The following is a 26,155-nucleotide window of genomic DNA, read 5'->3' as shown; positions in this document are numbered from 1 at the left end:
ACAAATACTACAGTTATCATTATTATGTCACCCCACTCATGGTTCAAGATGCAGACATGTCAACATGGGCCACTCTGCAACAGGCATTGTAAGAAAACATCCTTATAATGCCCCAAGAAATGGCTTTGTTACTGAGGTTAAGAGGATACTAATCTTGGCTCTACCATTAGAGAAGCATCGTGGCTTAGTGGAAAGATCATGGACTTCGGAGTCGGAGGATGTGGGTTCTAATCCCAGCTCCGCCACTTGTTTGCTGTGTGACCTTGAGCAAGCCACTTAACTTCTCCGTGCCTCAGTTACCTCATCAGTAAAATGGAGAGTAAGACTATGAGCCCCATGTGGGACAACGTGTATGTACCCCAGAGCTTAGAATGGTGCTTGGCACATAGTAAGGATTTAACAAATACCATAGTTAGAAGTATTATTATTATCTGCTTGCTGTGTGACCTGGGACAAGACACTTGACTTCTCTCTGCCTCAGTTTCCTCATCTGTAAAATAGGGATAAAATAATTGGTCTCAGCTCCTCTTAGATGTGAGTCCCATGTGGGACAGGGCCTGTCTCCCACCAGATTATTTTGTACCTACCCCAGCACTTGGTAAGCGCTTAACAAGCGCTTTTAGACTGTGAGCCCACTGTTGGGTAGGGACTGTCTCTATATGTTGCCAACTTGTACTTCCCAAGTGCTAAGTACAGTGCTTTGCACACAGTAAGCGCCCAATAATTGATTGATTGATTAACAAATACCACAGGTTTTATGATGATTGGAAGGGACCCAATCCTTGAAGTTGGCTGAGGTTGGCTGATGCCCTGGTGCCTTTACACTTACCTGGATAAGCCCAGGTCTGTAGATGTGGGTCAGAGAGATTCTTCGGTAATGAGTTAAAGTAATTAGTTCGATGTTTTACAGTAAAACCCTGGGTCTCTCCAACTCATTCATTTATTCATTCAATCGTATTTATTGAGTGCTTACTGTGTGCAGAGCACTGTACTAAGTGCTTAATAATAATGATGGCATTTATTAGGCACTTACTATGTGCAAAGCACTGTTCTAAGCACTGAGGCGGTTACAAGGTGATCAGGTTGCCCCACGGGAGGCTCACAGTCTTCATCCCCATTTTCCAGATGGGGTAACTGAAGCACAGAGAAGTTAAGTGACTCGGCCATAGTCACACAGCTGACAATTGGCGGAACAGGATTTGAATCCATGACCTCTGACTCCAAAGCCCGGGCTGTTTCCACTGAGCCATGCAACCCCTCACGCGTGTTTCTTAGCTTCCCATTATAGGCTTCTGGAGGGCTTCAGTCTGACGGAAGAAGAAAGTGTGCTAGATATCATCAAACTGTTGGTAAACAGGCATGAGCGCAGAATAAATTCATTCTTTGAATATTCTCTGAACACATGCCTTGCATAACACTGAGGAAAGCAGCTTAGCCCCGTGGAAAGAGCATGGGCCTGGGAACCAGAGGACCCGGGTTCTAATCCTAGCTCCGCCACTCATCTGCTGGGTGAACTTGGGTAAGTCACAACTTCTCTGTGTCTCAGTTACCTCCCCTGCAAAACACAGGGTTAGACTGTGAGCCCTCTCTGGGACAGAGACTGTGCCCAACCAGATTATCTTGCCTCTACCCCAGCATTCAGTACAGTGCCTGGCACATAGCGAACACTTAACAAATGCTGTTTTAAAAAAAGAAGATTGGTAGGGTATGCCACATTACATCAACTGTTTCTCATAGTGCACTTTCACACGATTGCTTTTCCTCCAAATATCCTTCTAATATCCTCCAAATATCCTTCAATGTTCCTTTAATCAAGCTAACTGCAACTTGACTTGGCCATTCCGAATGTCTGAAATGGGCTATGTAGCAAATTTCTTATCCCAAAACAGAGCAGAGACCCTTCTTCTGAAGAAGCTGTACTTGATCATATGAGCAATTATTGTAAAAATGGTCTATGATCCCCTACATGCATGATTTTCTCTGTTCTCACGGCCAGTTAATTCAGTCTGTGGATCATGCAGTCACAACTTATCTACCAGTCCCACGAGCACTCATAGGGTGGAATTCCACTGCCTTCTTTAAGCATTAAAGATGAGGCTAAAAATAAGGGTAATTTTGAATGGTTGAATTTCAAAAGTTCACTATCTGACCCCCCCCTCCTGCTTTGGTTCTTTAGGTCCTAGAAAAACCAAATGGAATCTCTTTTTGGAAAAATCTGGGAGGTAAGGGAGGCTGAGGGCTTCTTGCTGGATGTGGACTAGCGATCGCTTTCTCCCCGGAGAGCGGAATCAAGCTCAAATATGTCAAATGGTCAAACTAATCAGGCTGCATTTGGCCACATACCACAGACTAGGTGAAAGAAATGCTATCAGCGAGAGACTCCAAGAAATGTTAATTTTTGAATCGATGAGTACAAGTCAAATTTAGCGAAGGGAATCTTGCATCCCTCAGCATAAAGCCACAATGCATTAGGATGAGTTTTAATGAGATTGAATGCATGTCAGGTTCAGCCAGAAGTGAAACTTGATAGTTTCCTACAACACAGTGTGATTAGGGGAAAACTTGACGCACCCTGAATTACATAAGAAAGAACCCAGCTATTAAGTTACAGCATGTTGCTAAAATCCTTAGACATTTGTGATTTTATTTCCCCACTTTGGAATTTTTATATTGTCAGTGATCACAGGAATTCCGACTCTCAGTTTCCCATTATCTGGAGTTACGTATCAGTCGTGCTAGATAAAGCTACAGCGTGGCTCAGTGGAAAGAGCATGGGCTTTGGAGTCACAGGTCATGGGTTCAAATCCCAGCTCCACCAATTGTCAGCTGTGTGACTTTGGTCAAGTCACTTAACTTCTCTGTGCCTCAGTTCCCTCATCTGTAAAATGGGAATTAAGACTGCGAGCCCCATGTGGAACAACCTGATCACCAGGTAACCTCCCCAGCGCTTACAACAGTGCTTTGCACATAGTAAGTGCTTAATAAATGCTATTATTATTATTATATTTTTCATTTGGGGATTTTTCCTTCTTTTGAAAGCAAATGAATAAGGAACTGGTTTCCTAGTACTACATACATATTAACAAAGGAGACAAGAAAATGGTCCTTAACAAGTGTTGAGTTGAATGAAGCAATTAGGTGTTTTGATGATTAAACATAAAACTGTTGTCATATCTAATAATAATAATAATAATAATAAGAATGGCATTTATTAAGCACTTACTATGTGCAATGCACTGTTCTAAGCACTGGGAAGGTTACAAGGTGATCAGGTTGTCCCACGGGGGCTTACAGTCTTAATCCCCATTTTACAGATGAGGTAACTGAGGCCCAGAGAATTGAAGTGACTTGCCCAAAGTCACACAGCTGACAATTGGCGGTCGGAATTTGAACCCATGACCTCTGACTCCAAAGCCCGTGCTCTTTCCACTGAGCCACGCTGCTTCTCATCACTCTCTCATCTCTCTCTCATCTCTCAATATTCTTTGGTTGAATGTAAGGTCAATGCTACTTCCCAAGCGCTTAGTACAGTGTTCTGCACACAGTAAGTGCTCAATAAATATGAATGAATGAATGAATGAATGCATGCATGCTAGGGACGCATTCTTTTTCTTAAAGATCCACGCCTTCGTCATGCAAAATTGTAACACTTTTATGCACCCTAGTGGTGCTATTTCCTTCTTTGAATCGATAATGCATTTTGAAAAAACAAAAACAAAACAAACAAAAAGCCCCCAGCTAAACCAATTTTCAAAGGTCCAGTTAAATACAAGTTATTGCAGATTTCTTCAAAAATAAAGTCTGACGTTTTATTTTAAAAGAGTCAAGGTTAATGTGAAATCAGTTAATTAATCGATCGATGACGTTTATTGGGCACTTACAGGGTGCAGAAGACTGTTAAGCACTTGGGAGAGTACAATACAATAGAGTTGGGAGATACCATCCCTGTCAGCGAGTAGTTTATAATCTAGAAGGGGAGACAGACATTAAAATGAGTTAAAGAAAGGTGAAATGAGTATTAGGATACATACATTAGTGTTGTGGGGTAGGAGTAGGGTAACTATTAAACTGTTTAAGGGATATGGACCCAAGAGTTTGGTGACATCCAGGGGATGGCGAATAGAGTGGGGAAATGAGGGCTAGTCAGGACAGTCCCCTTTTCAAGGAAGACATCTACGTAGATTTAAACAATGATGTGATCTCTGAATGAAATCGAAGGTATCGTTCGGATTTAAGAATTTAAGAACATAAAAAATAGCATGTGTGTCCAATCAATGGGTCCTTAGCTCAGCCTTCTGTCTTGAGTGATCTTCATTATTGTCCTTACCTTTCTGTGTTGTCTTTTTGTGGGTTTTATCGTTTCACATTTCTTTAGAGTGTTAACTCCTTGTGGGCAGGGAATGTCATTGGTTTCTTTTGTCTCTCCAAATCCCATTGTCCAGAGCACTGCCACCCTGGAGTGCCCAATAAATAATACTATGACTGCTACTAGAACGAGTAGTATCCTTCCTCTGAATCCACCCTAACATTAATTTTGTTTTTGTTATTTTTTTAAGCTAGGAGTGATTTTCAGGCAGGAAGCAAGTCTATCTGAATAATAACTTTTTTTGCATTTTAATCCATTAATCAATGGCATTTATTGTTTATGGTGTGCAGAACACTTCTGGCTCTGAACCGTTCTTTGTCACTCAGGGCTTGGAGAAAGCCAGGAGTCACTCAGACAGTCAGGATGGAAGCAGATGGGATGGGAGAAGGGGAGTGGGTTCAGCAGATGGGAGACGGGATGTGGATAAAACTGATTCCAGGGATGGGAACTCCCCAATTCCTCTCTCTCTTCCTCCGTCCCCAAGCTTCGATGCCTTCTCCAGTTCAGAACGGACTCCTGTTGAGACTCCAGTTAAATCCTCAGTTAGCTGGCCATCTGGACACTGATGAGACTCTCCATTGATTGCAATAAATTCTTATTTGCTTATTCTTATTTGCTTATTAAAAATGGGGATCCATGATTACAGCTGAGGGATAATGCTTTGTTTGACATGGCGATAGCAAGGGTCGCGTCCCTTACCTCTCCCCTGGATCCCACTCCCTTACTTCTGAGACTTTCATCGGACACTGCTCAAAACCAGGGACAACAGTGCGAGCCCTCCACTTCTCCCTGAACCTGAAGTGTTTCCTCTGAGCCCTAACCATTTAGACGAGAAGCTCTTCTTTTCCCACTTTACCGTGATTCCCAGGAGTCCCTGTTCTAGCCTGGGAAGGACTCAAATGATGGCAGAATGAGGCCTGCTCAATGGTTACAATGTTGAGAAGGCCACCACCATGGCAGATTTGTAAAAAGATCCCCCTGTACTTGACATACTTGGCTTAGGGAAAGTGGACCAAATTCCACATGCCACAGAATCCCAGGAGAACTAGTACTTCGAATGATCAAAGACGACTTGGGTGTCCTATTTTGGGGGGACTGTCCGAGTTCTGTGAGTTCTTTCCCACACTCTGACATTTCAAGGAATGGGTTTGGGGGAGGGGGCAGGCGGGGAAGTTCTGGGGTGATGGTGGTGAGAGCAGAACAGTGAAGGCAGAGGGGCAAGAATGAAAACGGTCCTTTTAATCTTATTCATCTTTCAGCTTCCAAAACCGACACACGACCATTAAGAACATTTTAAGGGAAAAGTCTAGATGACAGAGAGGCACAGAGAGGTGGATTTTATTTTCACAAACTGCTGGCAAATAGGACACTATTGGACAAAGGTACCAAAATTTTCAAGCTGGCACACAGGCAATATTGTCGAAAATTATGTTTCAAATCAGAGAATAGGCTACTGAGATTGTAGGTGCTCAGCTGTCTTCTTGACTCTAAGATTCTGGGGTTTTCTGAAATGATGCTGCTCCTAAAATCTCCTTTTCTCCACGATCACCCCTGACTTTCAGCAGGAACCCATTATGCTCATCGCACCCCAATATTGTCACTGGATTTTAGAGAGAGTCTTACCTGGTCGAGCCTATAGCTGGTTTAACAACAGCCTGGACTGAAATAGCCCCTTGCAAGAAAACCACTACAAAGTTAGGAAATGTGCACAATAACTCACTTGATATGAATATGCAAATCAGCATACATGCTGAATAATTCTGACAGAATCATTTCTGAAGTTTTTCAAAATGCTTAAGGACAGGAAACAAAATCAAAATACAGTATGACTTCCTAGGCCTTGAAAAACAATCTCCTGCCCTAAGTCACCTGCTTTGCAGGATTTCTACAAAAGAATCAGTTTTTGATCACTCTTGTGAGGGAGCTGAAGATGCCCCATCTCTGTTGGCATTACCTACTCATCCTCATGAGTAAGGCTTTTGTTTGGGTTACAGTTCAGTTGGTTATTTAATTTGACCGTGCCTTCTGGAAATATTGTTTGTCGAAGAGGTCGACGGAAGGGAGACTATTTTATTTTTTCCTTCCATCTGTGAGGCATTCAGTGCTGAAGGAGGGTGATGTGACTAATTATGTGAGGTATAATTACACCATTCTCAGTCATTAGAAGAGCCACTGATACACATCACACTCTCAAAACCAAAGCACATTTAGACAGATGAGAAGTGGCGTGGCCTAGTGGATAAAGCACAGGCCTGGGAGTGAGAAGGACATGGGTTCTAATCCTGACTCTGACATATGTCTGCTGTGTGACCTTGGGTATGTCACTTACCTTCTGTGTGCCTCAGTTACCTCATCTGTGAAATGGGGATTCAGATCATGAGCCTGTCTACATGTTTTGTTTTGTTGTCTGTCTCCGCCTTCTAGACTGTGAGCCCATTATTGGGTAGGGACTGTCTCTATATGTTGCTGACTTGTACTTCCCAAGTGCTTAGTATAGCGCTCTGCAAACAGTAAGCACTCAATAAACATGATTGAATGAATGAATGAATGAATCTGGGACAGGGATGGTTTCCAACCTGATTAGCTTGTATCTACCCAGCGCTAAAAACAGTGCTTGAAACGTAGTAAGTGCTTAACAAACCCCGTAATTATTATTAAATAAAGTTTATGCAACAGAAGTACCCTACCAGGATTTTGTTTAGCTTCCTGTCTGGACTTTTAATGTGGGAGGCACAGCCACTATGGGGAGGAAAACACAGAAACAGCAGAACAGATACAATGCTGAAGCAACTAAACTGAGCACTGCCAAACGTCCAGCAGGATGGAATGCCCTTGCCTTCCATTCTAGGTATTCAGAAGAAAAGCCAGGAATGGGGTTAGACTAAAAACACAAATCCAAGTAAGCTTTGAAAAGGGTTAGTTTGTTTCTCATTGCATGGTGTTCTCTCTCTAAAGTGGGGTCATCGGAAAAGCTGTTGAATTCAACAAAGGTAAGAAGAAAAGAGTCCTGTTTCATTTTTCTCCATTGGGTCAAGACCCAGTAGAATAGTAATGACAAAGGGCCTAATATCATGAACCAAATTCTCCAACATATGTCCTCCAAGAGGTCCGGATCCTTCCGGGTACTAAGCATCCAAACCAAAAGAGCCCCAGGACACTGATCGTAGCCTCGAGGTGGCCTTGGTCTTCAGCCCCCCCTGGAAAACATGGAGGTCACTGGGAGAGTAAGGGATTTTTAGTCAGCTGAGCTCCGGGCATGCTGGTCAGCTACTGGCCGGGCCTCAGATCGCCCGGTAGGCAGACATAAGGATGTCGAGTAGAGAAAAATCGAGCTTCCGGACCAATCCTGAAAGGAACCCCAAATGTAGCACACATTTCTTCTTTACAGTCATCAGATAATTGTATTTATTGAGCACCTACTGTGTCAAGAGCTTGGGAAGGTACCACAGACTGAGTAGGCCCAATTTCTGCCTTCAAGGAGTCGACAATCTCAGTGGGGTTTAAAGGTAATAAGTTCATGTCCCTTCAAGGCCCTACTTCCCTTCAAGGCCCTACTGAGAGCTCACCTCCTCCAGGAGACCTTCCCAGACTGAGCCCCTTCCTTCCTCTCCCCCTCATCCCCCTCTCCATCCCCCACATCTTACCTCCTTCCCTTCCCCACCACACCTGTATATATGTATATATGTTTGTACATATTTATTACTCTATTTATTTATTTTACTTGTACCTATCTATTCTATTTATTTTATTTTGTTAGCATGTTTGGTTTTGTTCTCTGTCTCCCCCTTCTAGACTGTGAGCCCACTGTTGGGTAGGGACTGTCTCTATATGTTGCCAGATTGTACTTCCCAAGCGCTTAGTACAGTGCTCTGCACACAGTAAGCGCTCAATAAATACGATTGATTGATTGATTGATTGATGTACAAATAGTTCCTTCCTCTGGGACAGAAAGATAGGATTATACAATCCGAAACAGTACACTCTAGTAGATATTATTAACAAAACATAATGACCTCTGTAGTGGGAATGATTACAAAAAGTGCTTTCTTTTATTCATTTTCTGCTGCAATTAATGCCCAACAAACCAACGTAGAAAAGCAGTCTGGCCAGACTAATTATCAGCACGAAGCAAATCCATTCCAACTGGGGACATGCCAAGAACACTACATTGACTCATAGTGGCCCTTAATTAAGTGTAGAACGTTTTCCAGAACTTTTTCCCTGGAGGGGCTGGCATCGACTATCTGGCATCCAGGGTGTTCCATCCTCTGGTAAGACATTTCCACCCTATAATAAAGAAAAAAGAGAAAATGGTGGAGGCTTAAAATACCAACTAGAGCCAAGATACAACAGATGTTTCAGGGATCTTCAGGTGCTTTCCAAGAAAACTGGACTGGGCTATCCACTATCCACTTCTCATTGTGTTTGCTGATTCACAAGGAATCTGCTTCTTCCCTCTTCCCGTTGAAAGTCAGTGCTCGTGAAACATACTCGCTGCGCGTCCACGGCTGTTATTCTCATACATTTTCATCTCACCAACCTTAGGAGGGCATTCAACTGAATGCAGCTTTAGAAAATAATTTCAGAATAAATCTAGACATGGCTATTTCTAGACTTTGGGCAAGTCACTTAACTTCTCCAGGCCTCAGTTACCTCATCTGTCAAATGGGGATGAAGACTGTGAGTCCCATGTGGGGCAACCTGATCACCCTGGATCTATCCCAGCGCTTAGAACAGTGCTCGGCACATAGTAAGTGCTTAATACCATCATTATTATTATTATATTTCTGAAAGCAAAGAAACGACACCGATTCTCTCAGATCAATGCCAAACCCTACACCAATGCAGGTGAGGTAACCAAGTGGATATTGCTCATAAATATGATCTCTTGGACGTTCTTGTTTTAATCGTGATTAATCATGAGTACTTCCTAGCTTAGTCAAGCAAGAACATGTACTGTTCCTTAGTCTTCCATTACTAAGTGTTCACCACCTTGCCCAATCTGTATTTCAGTAAATTTGATTAGAACGTCCTCAATCCCTTCATCTGGATCGACCACTTGACTGGCTCTCCATGGAGCCATCCATGACTGCCATTTTGACTAATCTAAATCCCAGCTCACTTCTCACTCTTTCCTACACCAATTGTTTTTTTTTTTCTTTTTAATTTTGGCATGTGATGAGAATGAGCAACAGACGAAAACAGGTGTTGTACAGTTGAAATTGGGAAGACAAAAGGCAGGAAGGCAGAGGAAACGTTTGAAGGTGTAGGATGACATGGGGCAACTGGCCACTCTATCCTTAAGCATATCAGCCTGCATTCCCACTAAAAAGCTTGTGAATGGTGGTTTCTGGCCATTTCGGCAATTTACCAAGAACACTCTGGATTCCAAGCTAATCATTAAGATGCTTCTTCCCCAAGGTTAGTTTCTAATAAGGAAGGCTGCTTTTGGAAATAATTACCTTCATATTTTTATGGGGCAACAAAATTCCAACCGTCAGCCTGAGAAAGATGGCCCCACAGCCAACTGAGTTATTATGCACTGATTTGATTACCATTTTGGTAATTATTGAACAGAATATGTTCCACTACGAAAATTAACTGTGCATTATCTGAACTTCAACAGCCTTTATTTCTATTTCTATTTAATTATAGTTTAAACTTAACCATGTCTACAAGTTCCCTTAAGCGAATGTGAACACATATGAGACGTTCAAATCCTTAGCAGTGGAATCAACTGCAGCTGGAGAAAATTTGCCAATTAAAAACAAATGAAAAGATAAATTAATCACCTCAGCAGACAGCAGTCATATAATGTTCTCAACTCGCAGCTTCTTACAGAGGAAATTAGCTTAGTTTAGGAGTAAAAAAAAATGACTCACTTTGTTTTATAGTAGATTTGGCTATTTTTAATCAGTGTTTATATTCCCACAAAAGAGAAATTCTTTCCCAGTGCGGTGCTCATTACCAGAAAACAGATGCTCAGACGACGACCAGGACTAAGAAAATGCACACTGGGGAATTTGGGCGGATTGCTGCAGTTAGCCCTAGTGTTTGCTCTTTCCCTAGAAATTACTGGGTTTTTGTTTTAAATTTACAACAAGGCTGTCAGGGATTCTGCTCTCTCTTTGGGGTCACTGGCAGAGTTCAGGGGTGTTAGCCCTTTTCCAAAACATTCAAGCTGAATCATCACTCCGGTAGTCTCAAAGGCACAGTCCATCATGCTCATAGGTCCTTCTTTCATTCATTCATTCAATCATATTTATTGAGCACTTACTGTGTGCAGAGCACTGTACTAAGCGCTTGGAAAGTACAATACAGCAATAGAGATAATCCCTGACCACAATGGGCTTACAGTCTAGAAGGGAGGGAGACAGACATCAAAACAAGTAAACAGGCATCAATATAAATAAATAGAATTATAGATATATACATATATACAAAAGTGCTGTGGGGCTGGGGAGCACCAGGGGAAGAGCAAAGGGAGCGAGTCAAGGTGATGCGAAGGAAGGGAGGGGGAGCTGAGGAAAAGGGAAGGCCTCTTGGAGGAGGTGTGCCTTCAGTAGGGCTTTGAAGGGGGGAAGAGTGATTATTTGGCGGATTTGAGGAGGGAGGGCATTCCGGGCCAGATATAGGACATGGGCCAGTTGTTGTTGGTGAGACAGGAGAGAACAAGGCACAGTGAGAAGGATAGTGGCACCAGAGGAGTGGAGTGTGCGGGCTGGGATGTAGAAGGAGAGAAGGGAGGTGAGGTAAGAAGAGGCAAGGTGATGGAGAGCTTTGAAGCCAACAGTGAGGAGTTTTTGTTTGATACGGAGGTCGACAGGCAACCACTGGCGATTTTTGAGGAGAGGGGTGACGTGCCCAGAAAATTTCTGTAGAAAGATAATCTAGGCCGGAGAGTGAAGTATGGACCGAAGTGGGAAGAGACAGGAGGTTGGGGTCAGAAAGGAGGCTGTTGCAGTAATCCAGTAGGGATAGGAGGAGTTATTGCACTAACGTGGTAGCGGTTTGGATGGAGAGGAAAGGGCGGATCTTGGTGATGTTGTGAAGGTGAGACCGGCAGGCTTTGGTGACAGATGACAGAGTCAAGGATGACACCAAGGTTGCAGGCCTGTGAGACAGGAAGGATGGTTGTGCCGTCCACAGTGAAGGAAAAGTCAGGAAGGGGACAGGATTTGGGAGGGAAGATAAGGAGCTCAGTCTTGGGCATGTTGAGTTTGAGGTGGCGGGAGGACATCCAAGGAGGAGATGCAAGCCTAGAGGGAGGGAGAGAGAGAACAGGGGAGGAGATACAGATTTGGGCGTCGTCCGCATAGAGATGACAGTTGAAGCCATGGGAGCAAATGAGTTCTCTAAGGGAGAATGGAAGGGGGCCAAGAACTGACCCTTGAGAAACCCCTACAGTTAGGGGAAGGGAGGGGGAGGAGGAGCCCGCAAAGAAGACTGAGTACGAACGGCCAGAGAGATAAGAGGAGAACCAGGAGAGGACAGAGTCAGTGAAGTCAAGGTTGGATCATGTGTTGAGGAGAAGGGGATGGTCCACAGTGTCCAAGGCAACTGAGAGGTCGAGGAGGAGTAGGATGGAGTAGGAGCCATTGGATCTGGCAAGAAGGCAGGGCTTTTCAGGCAGAGGGGAGTTTGGTAGGGCGGTGTGAGGGGAAGGAAGAGATGCTGGGGTAAGGAGGAGGAAGGGTCACGGCATCACTTGCATTTGCTGTGTGCAGGGCACTGTACTGGGCATTTATTATGTATAGAGCACTCTGCTGGATCCACACTGTGGACATAGCACTGTGCTGGATGCATATTGTGGGCAGAGCACTGTAGAAGATCCATAATGCGTGCAGAAAACAGCATCAGGTGTTTGAAAGCAAACAGGAAAAGAGGGAGAGACAGCCCCACCAAGTGACCCGCCGGAAGGCCTACTTTTGGCGGAACAAGGCGTTGGCCTCCAGCTCCATTTCTTCCTCTGTCTTTTCTATTCCTCGCCCCTGGATTCGCCGAACCCTCTCCTCGGGAGTCAACGTAAGCAACAGCACGAGATCGGGCTTCAGCAAGTCCCGCGGCCACTGGTACACGTCATGGTGAGCCGGGGGAAGGTTCTGGAGTCCTCCGCTGACCTCGGTGGCTATGGCGAACGCAGCTGTGCTGTGCCAGTACCTGCCTCCACAAAGACACCGACTGAGGGGCCGGATGGAAAACTCACAGAGGAAAGAAGCACCTAGAAGGACTGGGGGGCCAAGAAAACCCAGTTTTTTCACTGGGTACAGTACTTTCTGATTTCCTTCCCATTCGAGCAACTGCCCAGATTGAGATAACTGTCTGTGTGCTAGTTTAATCGTGATATTTGTAAAAATCCAAACATGAAGCTTTATGCTCCTAAATTCAAGGGCCTGTTAAAATGGAGAGTCCCTGTGGGCAGCGCAGGCATCTGGGAAGCAGCACGGTCTAGTAGACAGAGCACGGCCCTGGGAGTCACAAGGTCATGGGTGCTAATCCTGGTTGCACCACTTGTCTGCTGTGTGGCCTTAATAATAATAATAATGATAATAATAACGATGGTATTTGTTAAGTGCTTGCTATGTGCAGAGCACTGTTCTAAGCACTGAGGGGATACAAAGTAATCAGGTTGTCCCACGTGGGGCTTACAGTCTTCATCCTCATTTTACAGATGAGGTAACTGAGGCATAGGGAAGTGAAGTGACATGCCCAGAGCCACACAGCTGTCAAGCAGCGGAGCGAGGATTAGAACCCATGACCTCTGACTCTCAAGCCCGTGCTCTTTCCACTGAGCCACACTGCTTCGGAGCCATGCTGCTTCTTGCCATGGGCAAGTCACTTCACTTCTCTGCGCTTTCAGTTACCTCATCTGCAAAATGGGAATGGAGACTTGGAGCCCCAAGTAGGACAGGGACTGTGCCTAACCCAATTTGCTCGTATCCACCCCTGCACATGGTACGGTACCTGGCACGTAGAAAGCGCTTAACAAATACCACAATTATTATCATTATTATCACTGTTCTGATTATCCTGTACCTACTTTGGCACTTAACACATAATACAGCTCTCAATACATGCCATTTTTTAAATCAGGATTCTTAACATTTGCCTTTTAACACTGGTCAAAGGGAAAATTATCATTTGGAACCAGTGAGGAAGGGAAATATATTGCATGCCTCTGGCTGGAACTCTCTCCCCTTAATGTATGGCGGAACACAACTCTCCCCACCTTCATAGCCTTATTAATAACAATAATACTAATAATGACATTTGTTAAGTGCTTACTATGTGCAAAGCACTGGTCTAAGCACTGGTAATTATAATTATATTAATATAATAATATAATATAATTATAATTGTTAGGCACTTACTATTTGCCAAGCACTGTTCTAAGCACTGGGGTAGATACAAGGTAATCAGGCTGTCCCACGTGAGGCTCAGAGTCTTAATCCCCATTTTACAGATGAGGTAACTGAAGTACAGAGAAGTTAAATGACTTGCCCAAGGTCACACAGCAGACATATTACATCTCCTCCAAGAGACCTTTCCAGGACTAAGCCCTTATTTCCCCTACTCTGTCTCCTTTCTGTGTTGCCCTTTCACTTGGACTTGTACCTTTTAAGCACTTGCTATTCACCCTGTCCTCGGTACAACATCCGTAATTTATTTTAATGTCTCTCTCCCCATCTAGACTAACAGTAGTAATAATGATAATGGTACTTAAGTGCTTACTATGCGTCGAGCACTGGTCTAAACACTGGGGTAGATACAAGCCACTCAGGTTGGACAGTCCCTGTCCCACATGGGGATCAAACTCCATTTAATCTCCATTTTACAGGTCAGGGAATTGAGGTCTAGTAAATGAAGTGACTTGCCCAAAGTCATACGATACAAATTCATTCACTCAATCGTATATATTGAGTGAATCGTATTTATTGTGTGCAAAGCACTGTACTAAGCGGTTGGAAAGTACAGTTCGGCAAGAGGTAAAGACAAACTCTACCCAACAACGGGCTCACAGTCTAAAATGTGGTGGTGGCAGGATTAGAACTCAGATCCTTCAGACTCCCGGCCCGTGTTCTATCCACGAAGCCGTCAGACTGTCAGTTCCCTGTGGGCAGTGAACTTGTCTCCCAATTCTGTTTTACTGTACTCTCCCAGGTGCTTAGCACAGTGCCCTGAAAACAGTAAGTGCTCAAAAAGTAAGACTGATGATAACAAACATCCACTACTGTTGATGTAGTAATAATAATAACAATGATGGCATTTATTAAGCGCTTACTATGTGCAAAGCACTGTTCCAAGCGCTGGGGAGGTTACAAGGTGATCAGGTTGTCCCACTCGGGGCTCTCAGTCTTAATCCCCATTTTACAGATGAGGGAACTGAAGCACAGAGAAGTGAAGTGACTTGCCCAAAGTCACACAGCTGACAGTTGGCGGAGCCGCGATTTGAACCCATAACCTCTGACTCCAAAGCCTGGGCTCTTTCCACTGAGCCACGCTGCTTCTCCTGCTAGTAGTAGTAGCAGTAATAGCACCACCATCACTACTACCATTTATGGAGCACTTTCTTGTTGCAGAGCAATGATCTAGATAGGGACTGCATATGTTGCCAACTTGTACTTCCCAAGCGCTTAGTACAGTGCTCTGCACACAGTAAGTGCTCAATAAATCCAATTGATTGATTGATTGATGTTGGAGAAGTACAGAACAACTAAGATGTTCTCTGTCCACAAGGTGCTTACACTCTAATGGGGGAGACAAACATCAAAATATTCACAATTAGAGTGAACAAACAAAGCAGACAAGATACAGGTCAGAGTAGGGAATGGTACACAAGCTCAATTGCTCTCTTCCAAGCGCTTAGTACAGTGTTCTGCACACAGTGGGTGCTCAGCCAATACTGCTGACCAATTGTGAGGTACCAATGTGACCTTTCCGTGGACATCAACATTTCCCGCAGGTTCTTCCGCTGTTCACTCCAGCCCCTCTACACCTGACCTGGGCACGTGTGGAGTCCCAGCCATGCCCAGGAAGGGGTCTGGTGCCCCTCGCACCATGCTGGAACCCCTACTGTGCTCTCAGGTTCCCCAAACCCCACGACAGCTCAGGACGCTTCCCGGATTTTTCCTGGGTTCTGGCTCCTGAGGCCATTGGCCAGCAAGAGACCTCCAGTTTGGGGACCACCTACTGATGATAATAACGACGACGTTTATTAAGCGCTCACTATATATCAAGCACAGTGTTAGATATGGGATAATCAAAGCGCACACGGTCCCTGACCCACACGGGGCTCACACTTTAAGAGGAAGAGGCAGGCAGGTATTTATTCCTTTTAGACTGTGAGCCCACTGTTGGGTAGGGACTGTCTCTATATGTTGCCAATTTGTACTTCCCAAGCGCTTAGTACAGTGCTCTGCACATAGTAAGCGCTCAATAAATACAACTGATGATGATTTATCCCCACTTTCCAGTTGATGAAAGATTGAGCCACCAGCATCCAGGTCTTCAGGCTCCCAGCCCCACTCCTTTCCGGCAACACCCGCTGGCATTTGATAATAATAATGACGGCATTTATTAAGTGCTTACTATGTGCAAAGCACTGTTCTAAGCGCCGGATGCACTAGAATAACACCTAGAATCCAAGACGCCTCGTTACTCACCTGTCTATAATCACAGGAGAGTGTGTGGAAGCTCTAGCTATTTCGGAAGCCACAATATAGTTGCCCAGAGAATAAAACGCTCTTTTGATGATCGTCGGTTCCTTGTCGAAGACCTTCCTCCACTTGTCCATACAAGGCGGCGGTGTCTTCAAGAGAACTGCGTTCAGTGCCTCCGAAACAGACTGAGTGACTGTTGTTTTGCCTGCAGGTCACACATCAAATGGAGAATGTTTGATTCTTATGGCTAAGACAAAGGACAAATGCGAGTTAGTCCTTCAAAAGGTAATAGCAAAGACACATCTTCACGCTTTAATCCGCAGCAGATATTTCGGTAGAGTTATCTGAAACTCTTTCTTGATGAAATCACATGTCCTCCAGCAGGAAGACCTCCACTTTCCCGCCCTATGGCAGTACAAGACTTTGTTCAAAAGGAATACCTGTCCCAAGACATTTTCTCTGGCTACGATGTTGGATAATCCCATCGATCTCCTTTCTGCCATTTCATAAACTTAGATGATCAGGAAATGTCTACTACTAAATAAGAAAATGTGAGAAAGGGGAAAAAGTACTACTAATTTATTTATATTTATTATTTATACTATTTATAATACTATTTATTGAGTGCTTATTACGAGCTAAGTACTGCTCTGAGAGCTGGAGTAAATACAAGATAATCATGTCAGCCCCACTGTCCCACACGGGTCTCACAGTCTAAGTTCAAGAGAGAACTGGCAATGAATCCCCGTTTTACAGATGAGGGAACTGAGGCACAGTAAAGGTAAGTGACTTGCCCAAGGTCACACAGCAGACAAGTGGCGGAGCCAAGATTAAAACCCAGGCCCGTGATCTATCCACTGAACCACGCTGCTTCTCAATCAATGAACAGCATTTATTGAGCAACTACTGTGTGCAGAGCACCATACGAAGCACCTTGGAGACTATAATAGAGGGAGCAGACACGATTAGACAATCTATCAGTGGAAAAATCACATTAAAGTAAATTACAGACTAGGTAGCAATAAACTCAATCTAAGTGTGAAGCAGGGGTGTTCTGACATGGTGAGAGGGTCTGGACTCAGGTGCTGGATGGCACAGTCTTCTTCCGGCACGAGTGGACTGAAAAATGTATGCCAGGAAGTGTGACTATGAGATTGATAAAATAGTAATTCAATATTTAACTCGCTAAAAATATGAAGCAAGTTCCTATGGCTAAAATTGGTGACAACTCTATAACATTTCATTCCTTATTTTCAGGGCTGGACGTGTTCCTCTGATGAATTTAGGAAAAACACCACACCCTCATCTGTAGATAGTGGGTTTGGGGGATAGTTAGGGATAATTTTTATAACAGCCAATTATTTAATCTCTGGGAGTCAGAGAACCTGGGTTTTAATCTCAGCTCTGCCACGTGTTTGCTGTGTGACGGGGGGCAAAGTCGCTTCATTTCCCTGTGCCTTAGTTTCCTTGACTGTAAAATCGGGATGAAACACCTGTTTTCCCTTCACTTTGGATGGTAGGACAGGGATCCAGTCTAATCCGATTGCAGTGTAGCTACCCCAGAGTTTAGTAGAGCGCTTGGCGCATAATAAAAACTTAACAAATACCCCAATTATTATTACTAATTTACATCTTTCATTATGAGCTACAGGGCCTTCTCAATTAGTTTATCGGCTGCAGTAAACTGCTGATGAAGTAAAACTGCACCCAATCAGTCATCGATTTAACGAAGAAATAGAGACCTAATCAGATTTATTTTGTTAGTATGTTTGGTTTCGTTCTCTGTCTCCCCCTTTTAGACTGTGAGCCCACTGTTGGGTAGGGACTGTCTCTATATGTTGCCAATTTGTACTTCCCAAGCGCTTAGCACAGTGCTCTGCACATAGTAAGCGCTCAATAAATACGATTGATGATGATGATGGAAGGGCCAAGGTCACACCTGTAACATCCAAGTTGGAATTTTAGTTCTCAATAGCATAATAAATGGAACGCTCTTGTCCCAAAGCATTGTGTTGTGTCCTAAAATATTCTCCAATATTGATGGAGAAGCAAACATTTCAAACTCTACACATGGAAATATGCTCACGATGAGGCGAAATAGTTTCCTAATCCCCAGATAGTAGCCTCGTTATGAACCTACTAAGTTATTTTTAGACTAAATTGCTACAGTTAAGATGAGAAAAGGTTTCAGCTATTTTTGACTTATGAGACATGTTTTCATCCTAAGTCACTCAAAAAGTTACCCAGGAGGGGATTGACTCTGGCCATCACAGGAACCTCCAAAGTCACGCCTCCACATACAGGCCGTCCTGCCCCAGACCTCCCCACACCCACACAGGGCCACAAAGTCAGAAGGTGGAGATCAGAACTGGGGAGAAGGGGCTGGGGGAGAACCCCCGCGGGGATCATCATCATCAATCGTATTTATTGAGCGCTTACTGTGTGCAGAGCACTGTACTAAGCGCTTGGGAAGTACAAGTTGGCAACATATAGAGACAGTCCCTACCCAACAGTGGGATCACAGTCTAAAAGGGGGAGCCGTCTCCTCCTCCAACTCATCCTGGCAGCCCTCCTCCTCCCCACCTGGAGGCAGAGGAAGCGAGACCCACTGCTTTGGGACAGTAGCAAAGAGAGAAAATTCAATAAAAGTTACAAAAATAGACCCTAGATAATAATAATGAGAGCATCTGTTAAGCGCTTACTATCTACAAAGCACTGTTCTAAGCTTTGGGGAGGAAACAAGGTGATCAGGTTGTCCCACGTGGGGCTCACAGTCTTCATCCCTATTTTAGAGATGAGGTAACTGAGGCTCAGAGAAATTAGGAGACTTGCCCGAGGTCACAGAGCAGACACGTGGCGGAACTGGGATTAGAACCCATGACCTCTGACTCCCAAGCCTGTGCTCTTTCCACTGAGCCACGCTGCTTCTCTAAGAAAGGGAGAAAGGGAGATATCGGGAAGTGGTGGGGGAAGAGAGGAGTAGAGGTATGTATTGCCAGGGAGGGGGAGAGCCCAAGGCGCAGACCAGGGTCTGGAAACCTCTGGCGATGGGGACCACTGTACTGGGAAGGACAAAATGAGGGTACTTTCCAAGTGAATTCCCTAAATTCAAGTATGAGAGAAACTGATTTCCACCCCCTTTAACATAATAATAATAATTATTATTATTTTTATGGCATTTTTAAAGCCCTTATCCTATGCCAAGCACTGTTTTAAGAGCTGGGGTAGATACAAGGTAATCATATTGCCCTACGTGGGGCTCACGGTCTTAATGCCCATTTTACAGATGAAGTAACTTAAAACACCTCAAGAAGCCAAGAACCCCGTGTCAAAGAACACTTCAGAAGAGAATGTCTCTCACTGGAAAGCCAAGCTTCCAGTCCACTTCCCAGGCTCTCTTGGAGGAGGGAGGCTGGCAAAGGAAGCAAGGAGGGAGAAGGAGCCCCATTTTCTGGGTCTGAGGCACTCCAGGCGTCCAGACTGCAGCTGTGTGTTGAGAAGCAGCGTGGCTTAGTGGATAGAGCACGGGCCTAGGAGTCAGAAGGACCTGGGTTCTAATCCCTGTTCTGCCACATGTCTGCTGTGTGACCCTGGGCAAGTCACTTCACTTCTCTGGGCTTCAGTTACCTCACCTGTAAAATGGGGATTAAGAAGATGTGCCCTATGTGGGACGGGGACTGCGTCCAACCTGATTAAATTGTACCTACTTAGAACAGGGCTTGGTACATAGTAAGCACTTAATATGTACTACCATTATCCCCCCTAGATTGTAAACTCATTGTGGGCAGGGACTGTGTCTGTTTATTGTTGTATTGTACTCTCCCAAGCGCTTCATTCAGTGCTCTGCACACAGTAAGCGCTCAATAAATACAATTAAATGAATGAATGGAAGATTGTGTCCTTTTCCTTCTAATGGGACTCTCCACTCAATGACCCACCGCTTTATGGTTTTTAAATGGGATTGTGGTAATCTTGTTCTGTCCAGGTTTACCCCTGAGGCTCACTCAGAAACAGCCACATGGGACAAACCACGAGACCTGTTTATTCGTAGAAGGCCAGTCACACAGAACAGGGCACTTGCATGCTTCAGTCTGCCCTAACTCCTCCTTCACGCTCATGGGTGACTTAAGTTACTGGGCTTATTCTGGCTCAGGGAAAGGTCCTCTCTCTACTAAGCCCATCTCTGAAGGATTAGGATAGAATAGAGGCTGTTTGCTTTGCCAAAGAAATCATGGATGACCACAGAGAGGGCAAGAAGTGAAATGGGACAGAAACCAGATGGCAGGGGGTCAAAGAGGGAATTGGAGGAGAATTAGAGAGGATGCAGGTGTAAACAACTGATTGGAAGAGTTTGGAAATGAGTAGCAGGAGGGAGATGGGGTGATAGTAGATGTTTCTAGTAGAATGCCACTAGCAATTGGCAGTGAAAGCCTAGAAGAGAAAAGCCAAGAAGAGGTAAGGCTTCCTACAGAAAAGATAAGGAAAGTTTCTCCTCTCTCGGGGCCAGGACTTTAAGGCTTGAGAGGAGACAGGATCACCCTGAATTTCCAGGGATCTCTTCGGGTTCACGTTTCAAGGCATGGAGACTTCTGCAGAGATGCAGCACCTGAAGTAGACCGTCCCAGGTCACAAAAAGTGCAACATGTGAATAAGGAATTCACAGAGGGCAAAGTATTCATCTTGAGGTAGGTAATATTTGGATTTCTTTACTGTCACTTTTTGATGGGGGTGGGGGGGGGGCAGGCACTGTACTAATAACTGGGGTAGATACAAGCTAATGAGAGTTTGGAAACAGTCCATGTCCCACATGCATTCGTTATTCATTCATTCAATCATACTTACTGAGTGCTTACTGTGTGCAAAACAGTTGACTAAAGCACTTGGGAGTTGGGAGAGTTCAGTACAACCACATTCCCTGCCCACAATGAGCTCACAGTCCGGGGTGGGGAGGGTGGCAGGGGGACAGACAGTAACATACATAAATAAATGAATAAATAACAGATATATACATAAGTGCTACGGGGCTTGGAGGGAGGATGAATGAAGGGATGACGCAGAAGGGAGTGGGAGAAGAGGAGAGGAAGGTTTAGTCAGGGAAGGCTTCTTGGAGGAGATGGGCCTTCAATAAGGCTTTTAAATGGGGGAGAGCAACTATCTGTCTGATATGAGAAGGGAGGGTGTTCCAGGCCAGAGGTAGGATGTGGGTGAGAGGTCAGTGGTGAGATAGAAGGGATCGAGGTACAGTGAGAAGGTGAGCATTAGAGGAACAAAGTGTGCAGGCTGGGTAGGAGTAGGAGAGTATTACAGGGGTTCACAGTCTCAAGCCCCCTTTTGCAGATGAAGAAACTGAGGCACACAGAAGTTACGTGACCTGCCCCATGTCACACAGCAGACAAGTGGCGGAGCCGGAATCGGAACACAGGTCCTCTGACTTGTCAGGCCACGCTGCTCCTCTCACATAACCTTTTCATCTCCCCAGCTTGTGAACGTAAAATCCTCAGGGTTGATGATTTACAAATAATGATTTTACCTGTGGCATCCAGTCCTTCGATAACTATGACAGGAAAACGGCCCTTCTGGCCAGCCTCCGGGCAGCGGTCCACCAGGTCCAGGACGGCCTCGGCTTCTGGGATTAATGGCAGGCACTGCAATGACAAAGTCCCACTATCAGCAAATGACTCATGCTCAGCATTTCCCTTAGCCGTAATGTACGCTTTAGGCACATGACGACTACACACAAACATTGACGGTGCCAACGACCGAAGGAAGACGGGAGAACAAAACAATTACAACAGTCGAGCTGAAGCACGTCTTCTTTGTGTTCACTAATTAATAGTAATAATAATAATGGCATTTGTTAAGCACTTACTATGTGTAAAGCACTGTTCTAAGTGCTGGGGGGGATATAAGGTGATCAGGTTGTCCCATGTGGGGCTCACAGTCTTAATCCCCATTTACAGATGAGGTAACTGAGGCTCAGAGAAGTTAACTGACTTGCCCAAGGTCACACAGCAGACATGTGGTGGAGCCGGGATTCAAACCCATGACCTGACTCCAAAGCCCGTGCTCTTTCCACTGAGCCACTCTGCTTCTCTCTATTAAGCACATGACGATCATTGATGAATCAGTGTGCTACGAAACGTTAACTCCACTAGATTGTTAGCTCTTTGAGGGCAGGTGTCCTGTCTACCAACTCTCTTAGATTGCACTCTACTAAGCGCTCAATAAATACCACCGATTGACTGATTCAACTCACTCTTGTTTCACCATCAACATCAAGAGTAATTATTCAGCACCTTCTGGGTGAAAACACGCACTAGATAAGTAGGGAATATATACTTTAAAAGTAAATGATTTCCATCTCTACCCTTTAGAAATTTACAATACAATGTCGGAGGGCAAGAGTCCTAAATGAAGTGAAAGAATAAGTGTAAATGATAAGCCCAAGTTCAATGAGGCTTAGGAGAAAGAGGACCGGTATGGGAGCCAACAACTCCGGGTCTTGGTCCCAACTCTGCTCCTGGCCTCCTGTGTGGCCTTGGGCAAGTCATTTAACTTCTCTGGGATTCAATCTGAACTGTAAAATAAAGCTGAGGTAAATTTCCTGCCCTCTCTCCAACTTGGACTAGGAGCCTAGAAATAGATTGGGTCTGATGTGATCTGATTATCATGAACCTATAAGAAGCTCTTAACGGATGCCATTAAAATTGCGTAAGTAAATTGAGATAATTTATAAAAAGCAGATCTCTGTGTTTCGACACAGATGATGGGACAGAATGATGGGAAGGTCTGGGATTAATCAGGGAATCCTCCTGGAGGGATACGGTAGCACGGTTTGGAAGTCGGAAAGGGATGCGTTTTGGCAAAGGACAGGAGAGGAGGACTCCAATGAATCAATTGTATTTATTGAGCGCTTATTGTGTGCAAAGCACTGTACTAAGCGCTTGGGAAGTACAAGCTGGCAACATATAGAGACAGTCCCTACCCAACAGTGGGCTCACAGTCTAAATGGGGGAGACAGAGAACAAAACCAAACATACTAACAAAATAAAATAAGTATGGGAGAAGCAAAGGGATGGAGGAGAGCTGAGTTTTAGGAATTAGCAATCTCTCTGAACTGGCACAGCCATTCTGAAAATCATTCTCTTGCAGACCATTTATTTCTGGATTTGAAAGGTTGTTATTTTGATGCAAGAAATAAGACACCGAATAACTGATAATGAAGAATCCACTGCGGGAAAAAAAAACCAGATGATTGCCAAGAAAAATCAGACAAAACAACTGAAATGATTCTTCTCAAACAACGCTCAAGGGGCTCAAGAATATCATCTTGTTGCCTATTACTTTTTTAAAAGAATTGCTAGCTGCCAGGTGTGAGTGTGTAAGGGGATTTCAGGCTCAGGATTTTGAGGTTCGGATCCAAATTTTTCTGAACCTGGGTGAAAGCCACAACCGTGCTCATGGAGATGGGGTGGCCGATGCCTGATCTCGCTACCCTCTAAGGATGCCAATCCCACTGAGCAGGGGAGAAGGATGAGGCCCAGGGAGGTTGCAGAGAGGAGCAGCCTGAGAAACATTGAGAAGGGGGAGTTTCAAATGATCTGGGGAGAGGTAGCATGGCACAGTGGGTATAGCTCGGGCCTGGGAATCAGAAGGTCACGGGCTCTAACCCCAGCTCCGCCAAGCATCTGCTGAGACACCTTGGGCAGGTTGCTTCACTTCTCCGTGCCTCAGTTACCTCATCTATAAAACGGGGATGGAGACCGTGAGCCCCACATGGGACGGGGACTGTGTCCAACCTGATTTGCTTGTATCCACCCCGGTGCTTAGTACAGTGCCTGGCACACAGCGCTGAAAAAATACCGCTATTATTATTATTGTAAGCAAATTGGGTTCATTCAATCGTATTTATTGAGCGCTTACTGTGTGCAGAGCACTGTCCTAAGCGCTTGGGAAGTACAAGTTGGCAACATATAGAGACGGTCCCTACCCAACAGCGGGCTCACAGTCTAGAAGACAGTCTAGAAGACAGTCTAGAAGAGGGTTGGTAAGCGCTTAACAAATATGATCATTATTATAATTACTGCAAGACAATTGGGTTGGTATGCGCTTCACCAATACCATTATCATTATTGCAAGCAAAGTGGCTTGATAAGATATCAAATACCATATGTGAGCCCACTGTTGGGTAGGGACTGTCTCTATATGTTGCCAACTTGTACTTCCCAAGCACTCAGTACAGTGCTCTGCACACAGTAAGTGCTCAATAAATACAATTGATTGATTGATTGATTACTATTACTACCCTGTATCTACCCCAGGGCTTAGAAAAGTGCTTGGCACATAGTAAGCCCTTAACAAATACCATTATTATTTTTATTATTATTATCATTACTCTGTATCTACCCCAGGGTTTAGAACACTGCTAGGCACATAGTATGTGCTTAACAAATACCATTACGATCATTATCATTACTCTATATCTACCCCAGGGCTTAGAACCGTGCTTGGCACATAGTAAGCGCTTAACAAATACCATTATCATTATTAATATGGCATTATTAAAATTAATTAATTAATGATAATGAAAATTGACATAACTATCCTGTATCTACCCCAGGGTTTAGAACAGTGCTTGGCCCACAGTTAGCGCTTAACAAATACCATTATTATTATTATGGCAATATTATTAACATTAATCAATTGTAATAATCAATATTATCAATACCACTACCCTGCATATACCCCAGGGCTTAGAAAAGTGTTTGGCACATAGTAAGCGCTTAACAGACACCATTATTATTATTATTACTCTGTATCTACCCCGGGGCTTAGAACAGTGCTCGGCACATAGTAAACGCTTAACAGACACCATTATTATTATTACTCTGTATCTACCCCGGGGCTTAGAACAGTGCTCGGCACATAGTAAACGCTTAACAGACAACATTATTATTATTACTCTGTATCTACCCCGGGGCTTAGAACAGTGCTCGGCACATAGTAAACGCTTAACAGACACCATTATTATTATTACTCTGTATCTACCCCGGGGCTTAGAACAGTGCTCGGCACATAGTAAACGCTTAACAGACACCATTATTATTATTACTCTGTATCTACCCCGGGGCTTAGAACAGTGCTTGGCACATAGTAAACGCTTAACAGACACCATTATTATTATTACTCTGTATCTACCCCAGGGCTTAGAACAGTGCTCGGCACATAGTAAACGCTTAACAGACACCATTATTATTATTACTCTGTATCTACCCCAGGGCTTAGAACAGTGCTCGGCACATAGTAAATGCTTAACAAATGCCATTATTATCATTATTACTCTGTATCTACAAACACCATTATTATCATTATTATTATTACTCTGTATCTACCCCGGGGCTTAGAACAGTGCTCGGCACATAGTAAGCGCTTAACAAATACCACCATCATCATCATTATCATTCTGACGATGTCGGGCTCCCGATTTTAATGCCCATTAGAGAGAGAGAGAGGCGGGCAGCGCGGGCCCGAGAAGGGGGGGGGGGGGGACGGGGGACCGGTCGGTTGCGGCGGGATGCCTTCTTCCGGCGGGATGCGGGTTGCCCCGGAGACGAGCGGCGGGGGATGCTCCGGGGCCGCTCGGCACCTGGCGCAGGCCTCGCTGGGCGGCCCGGCGGCTGGGGAACACGGCGGTGCCCAGCAGGGCCGCCACCTCGGCCTCCCCGTTGGCCTCCCGCTCCTCCTCCTCCTCCGGCTCCCGCTCCTCCTCCTCCTCCTCCTCCTCCCCTCGGCCGCGGCCCGGGCCCAAGTGCGCCGGCTGGGTGGCGGTGCCCGGCGGCTGGGTGGCGGTGCCCGCCGCCGGCTCGGTGCCCGCGGCCGGGGGCCTCCTTAGCATGGGGGGTCGGGGCCCCCCGGCCCTCTGGCTCTCCGTCCCCCTGCCCCCCTGTCCCCCTGTCCCTGCCCGCCTGCGGCCCACCCCCCGGTCCGGCCCTGCCCGGCCCTGCCAAGCCCCGCCCCTTTCCCCTGCCGCCCCGCCCGGTGCGGGGTGTGTGTGTGTGTGTGTGTGTGTGTGTGTGTGCCTGTGTGTGCCTGTGGCCGTCCGTCCAAAGGGCTCCTCGGGCTGCCGTCC

At 45.1% G+C, this 26,155-nt stretch overlaps 1 protein-coding gene across 1 annotated transcript; it reads right to left on the bottom strand.

Moving 5' to 3' along the window:
- Window positions 1-8,386: 8,386 nt before the first annotated feature.
- Window positions 8,387-25,921, bottom strand: CMPK2 (cytidine/uridine monophosphate kinase 2). The gene is made up of 6 exons (XM_038740303.1): window positions 25,831-25,921; window positions 25,673-25,776; window positions 21,557-21,671; window positions 16,030-16,231; window positions 12,293-12,526; window positions 8,387-8,653 (listed from the first exon to the last, which is right to left on the bottom strand). The coding sequence occupies exons 1-6, from the start codon at window positions 25,919-25,921 to the stop codon at window positions 8,530-8,532; spliced, it is 870 nt and encodes a 289-aa protein (XP_038596231.1). The 3' UTR covers window positions 8,387-8,529.
- Window positions 25,922-26,155: the final 234 nt, after the last annotated feature.

The sequence above is a fragment of the Tachyglossus aculeatus genome, chromosome X1 (assembly GCF_015852505.1).
Source record: "Tachyglossus aculeatus isolate mTacAcu1 chromosome X1, mTacAcu1.pri, whole genome shotgun sequence".
Lineage (NCBI taxonomy): Eukaryota > Metazoa > Chordata > Mammalia > Monotremata > Tachyglossidae > Tachyglossus > Tachyglossus aculeatus.
The sequence above is the reverse complement of the archived record's forward strand: the minus strand, read 5'-3'. Positions and strand labels throughout refer to the sequence as shown.

What these genes read in the sequence shown, in the direction of transcription:
- CMPK2 (XM_038740303.1), bottom strand. Translation starts at nt 25,921, where the DNA reads ATGCTAAGGAGGCCCCCGGCCGCGGGCACCGAGCCGGCGGCGGGCACC. An exon ending in CACCCAGCCGGCGCACTTGG is followed by an intron (nt 25,777 to 25,830) that starts GCCCGGGCCGCG and finishes AGCGGGAGCCGG; the next exon opens with AGGAGGAGGAGGAGCGGGAG. An exon ending in TCTCCTGTGATTATAGACAG is followed by an intron (nt 12,527 to 16,029) that starts GTGAGTAACGAG and finishes TTGTGGAGGCAG; the next exon opens with GTACTGGCACAGCACAGCTG.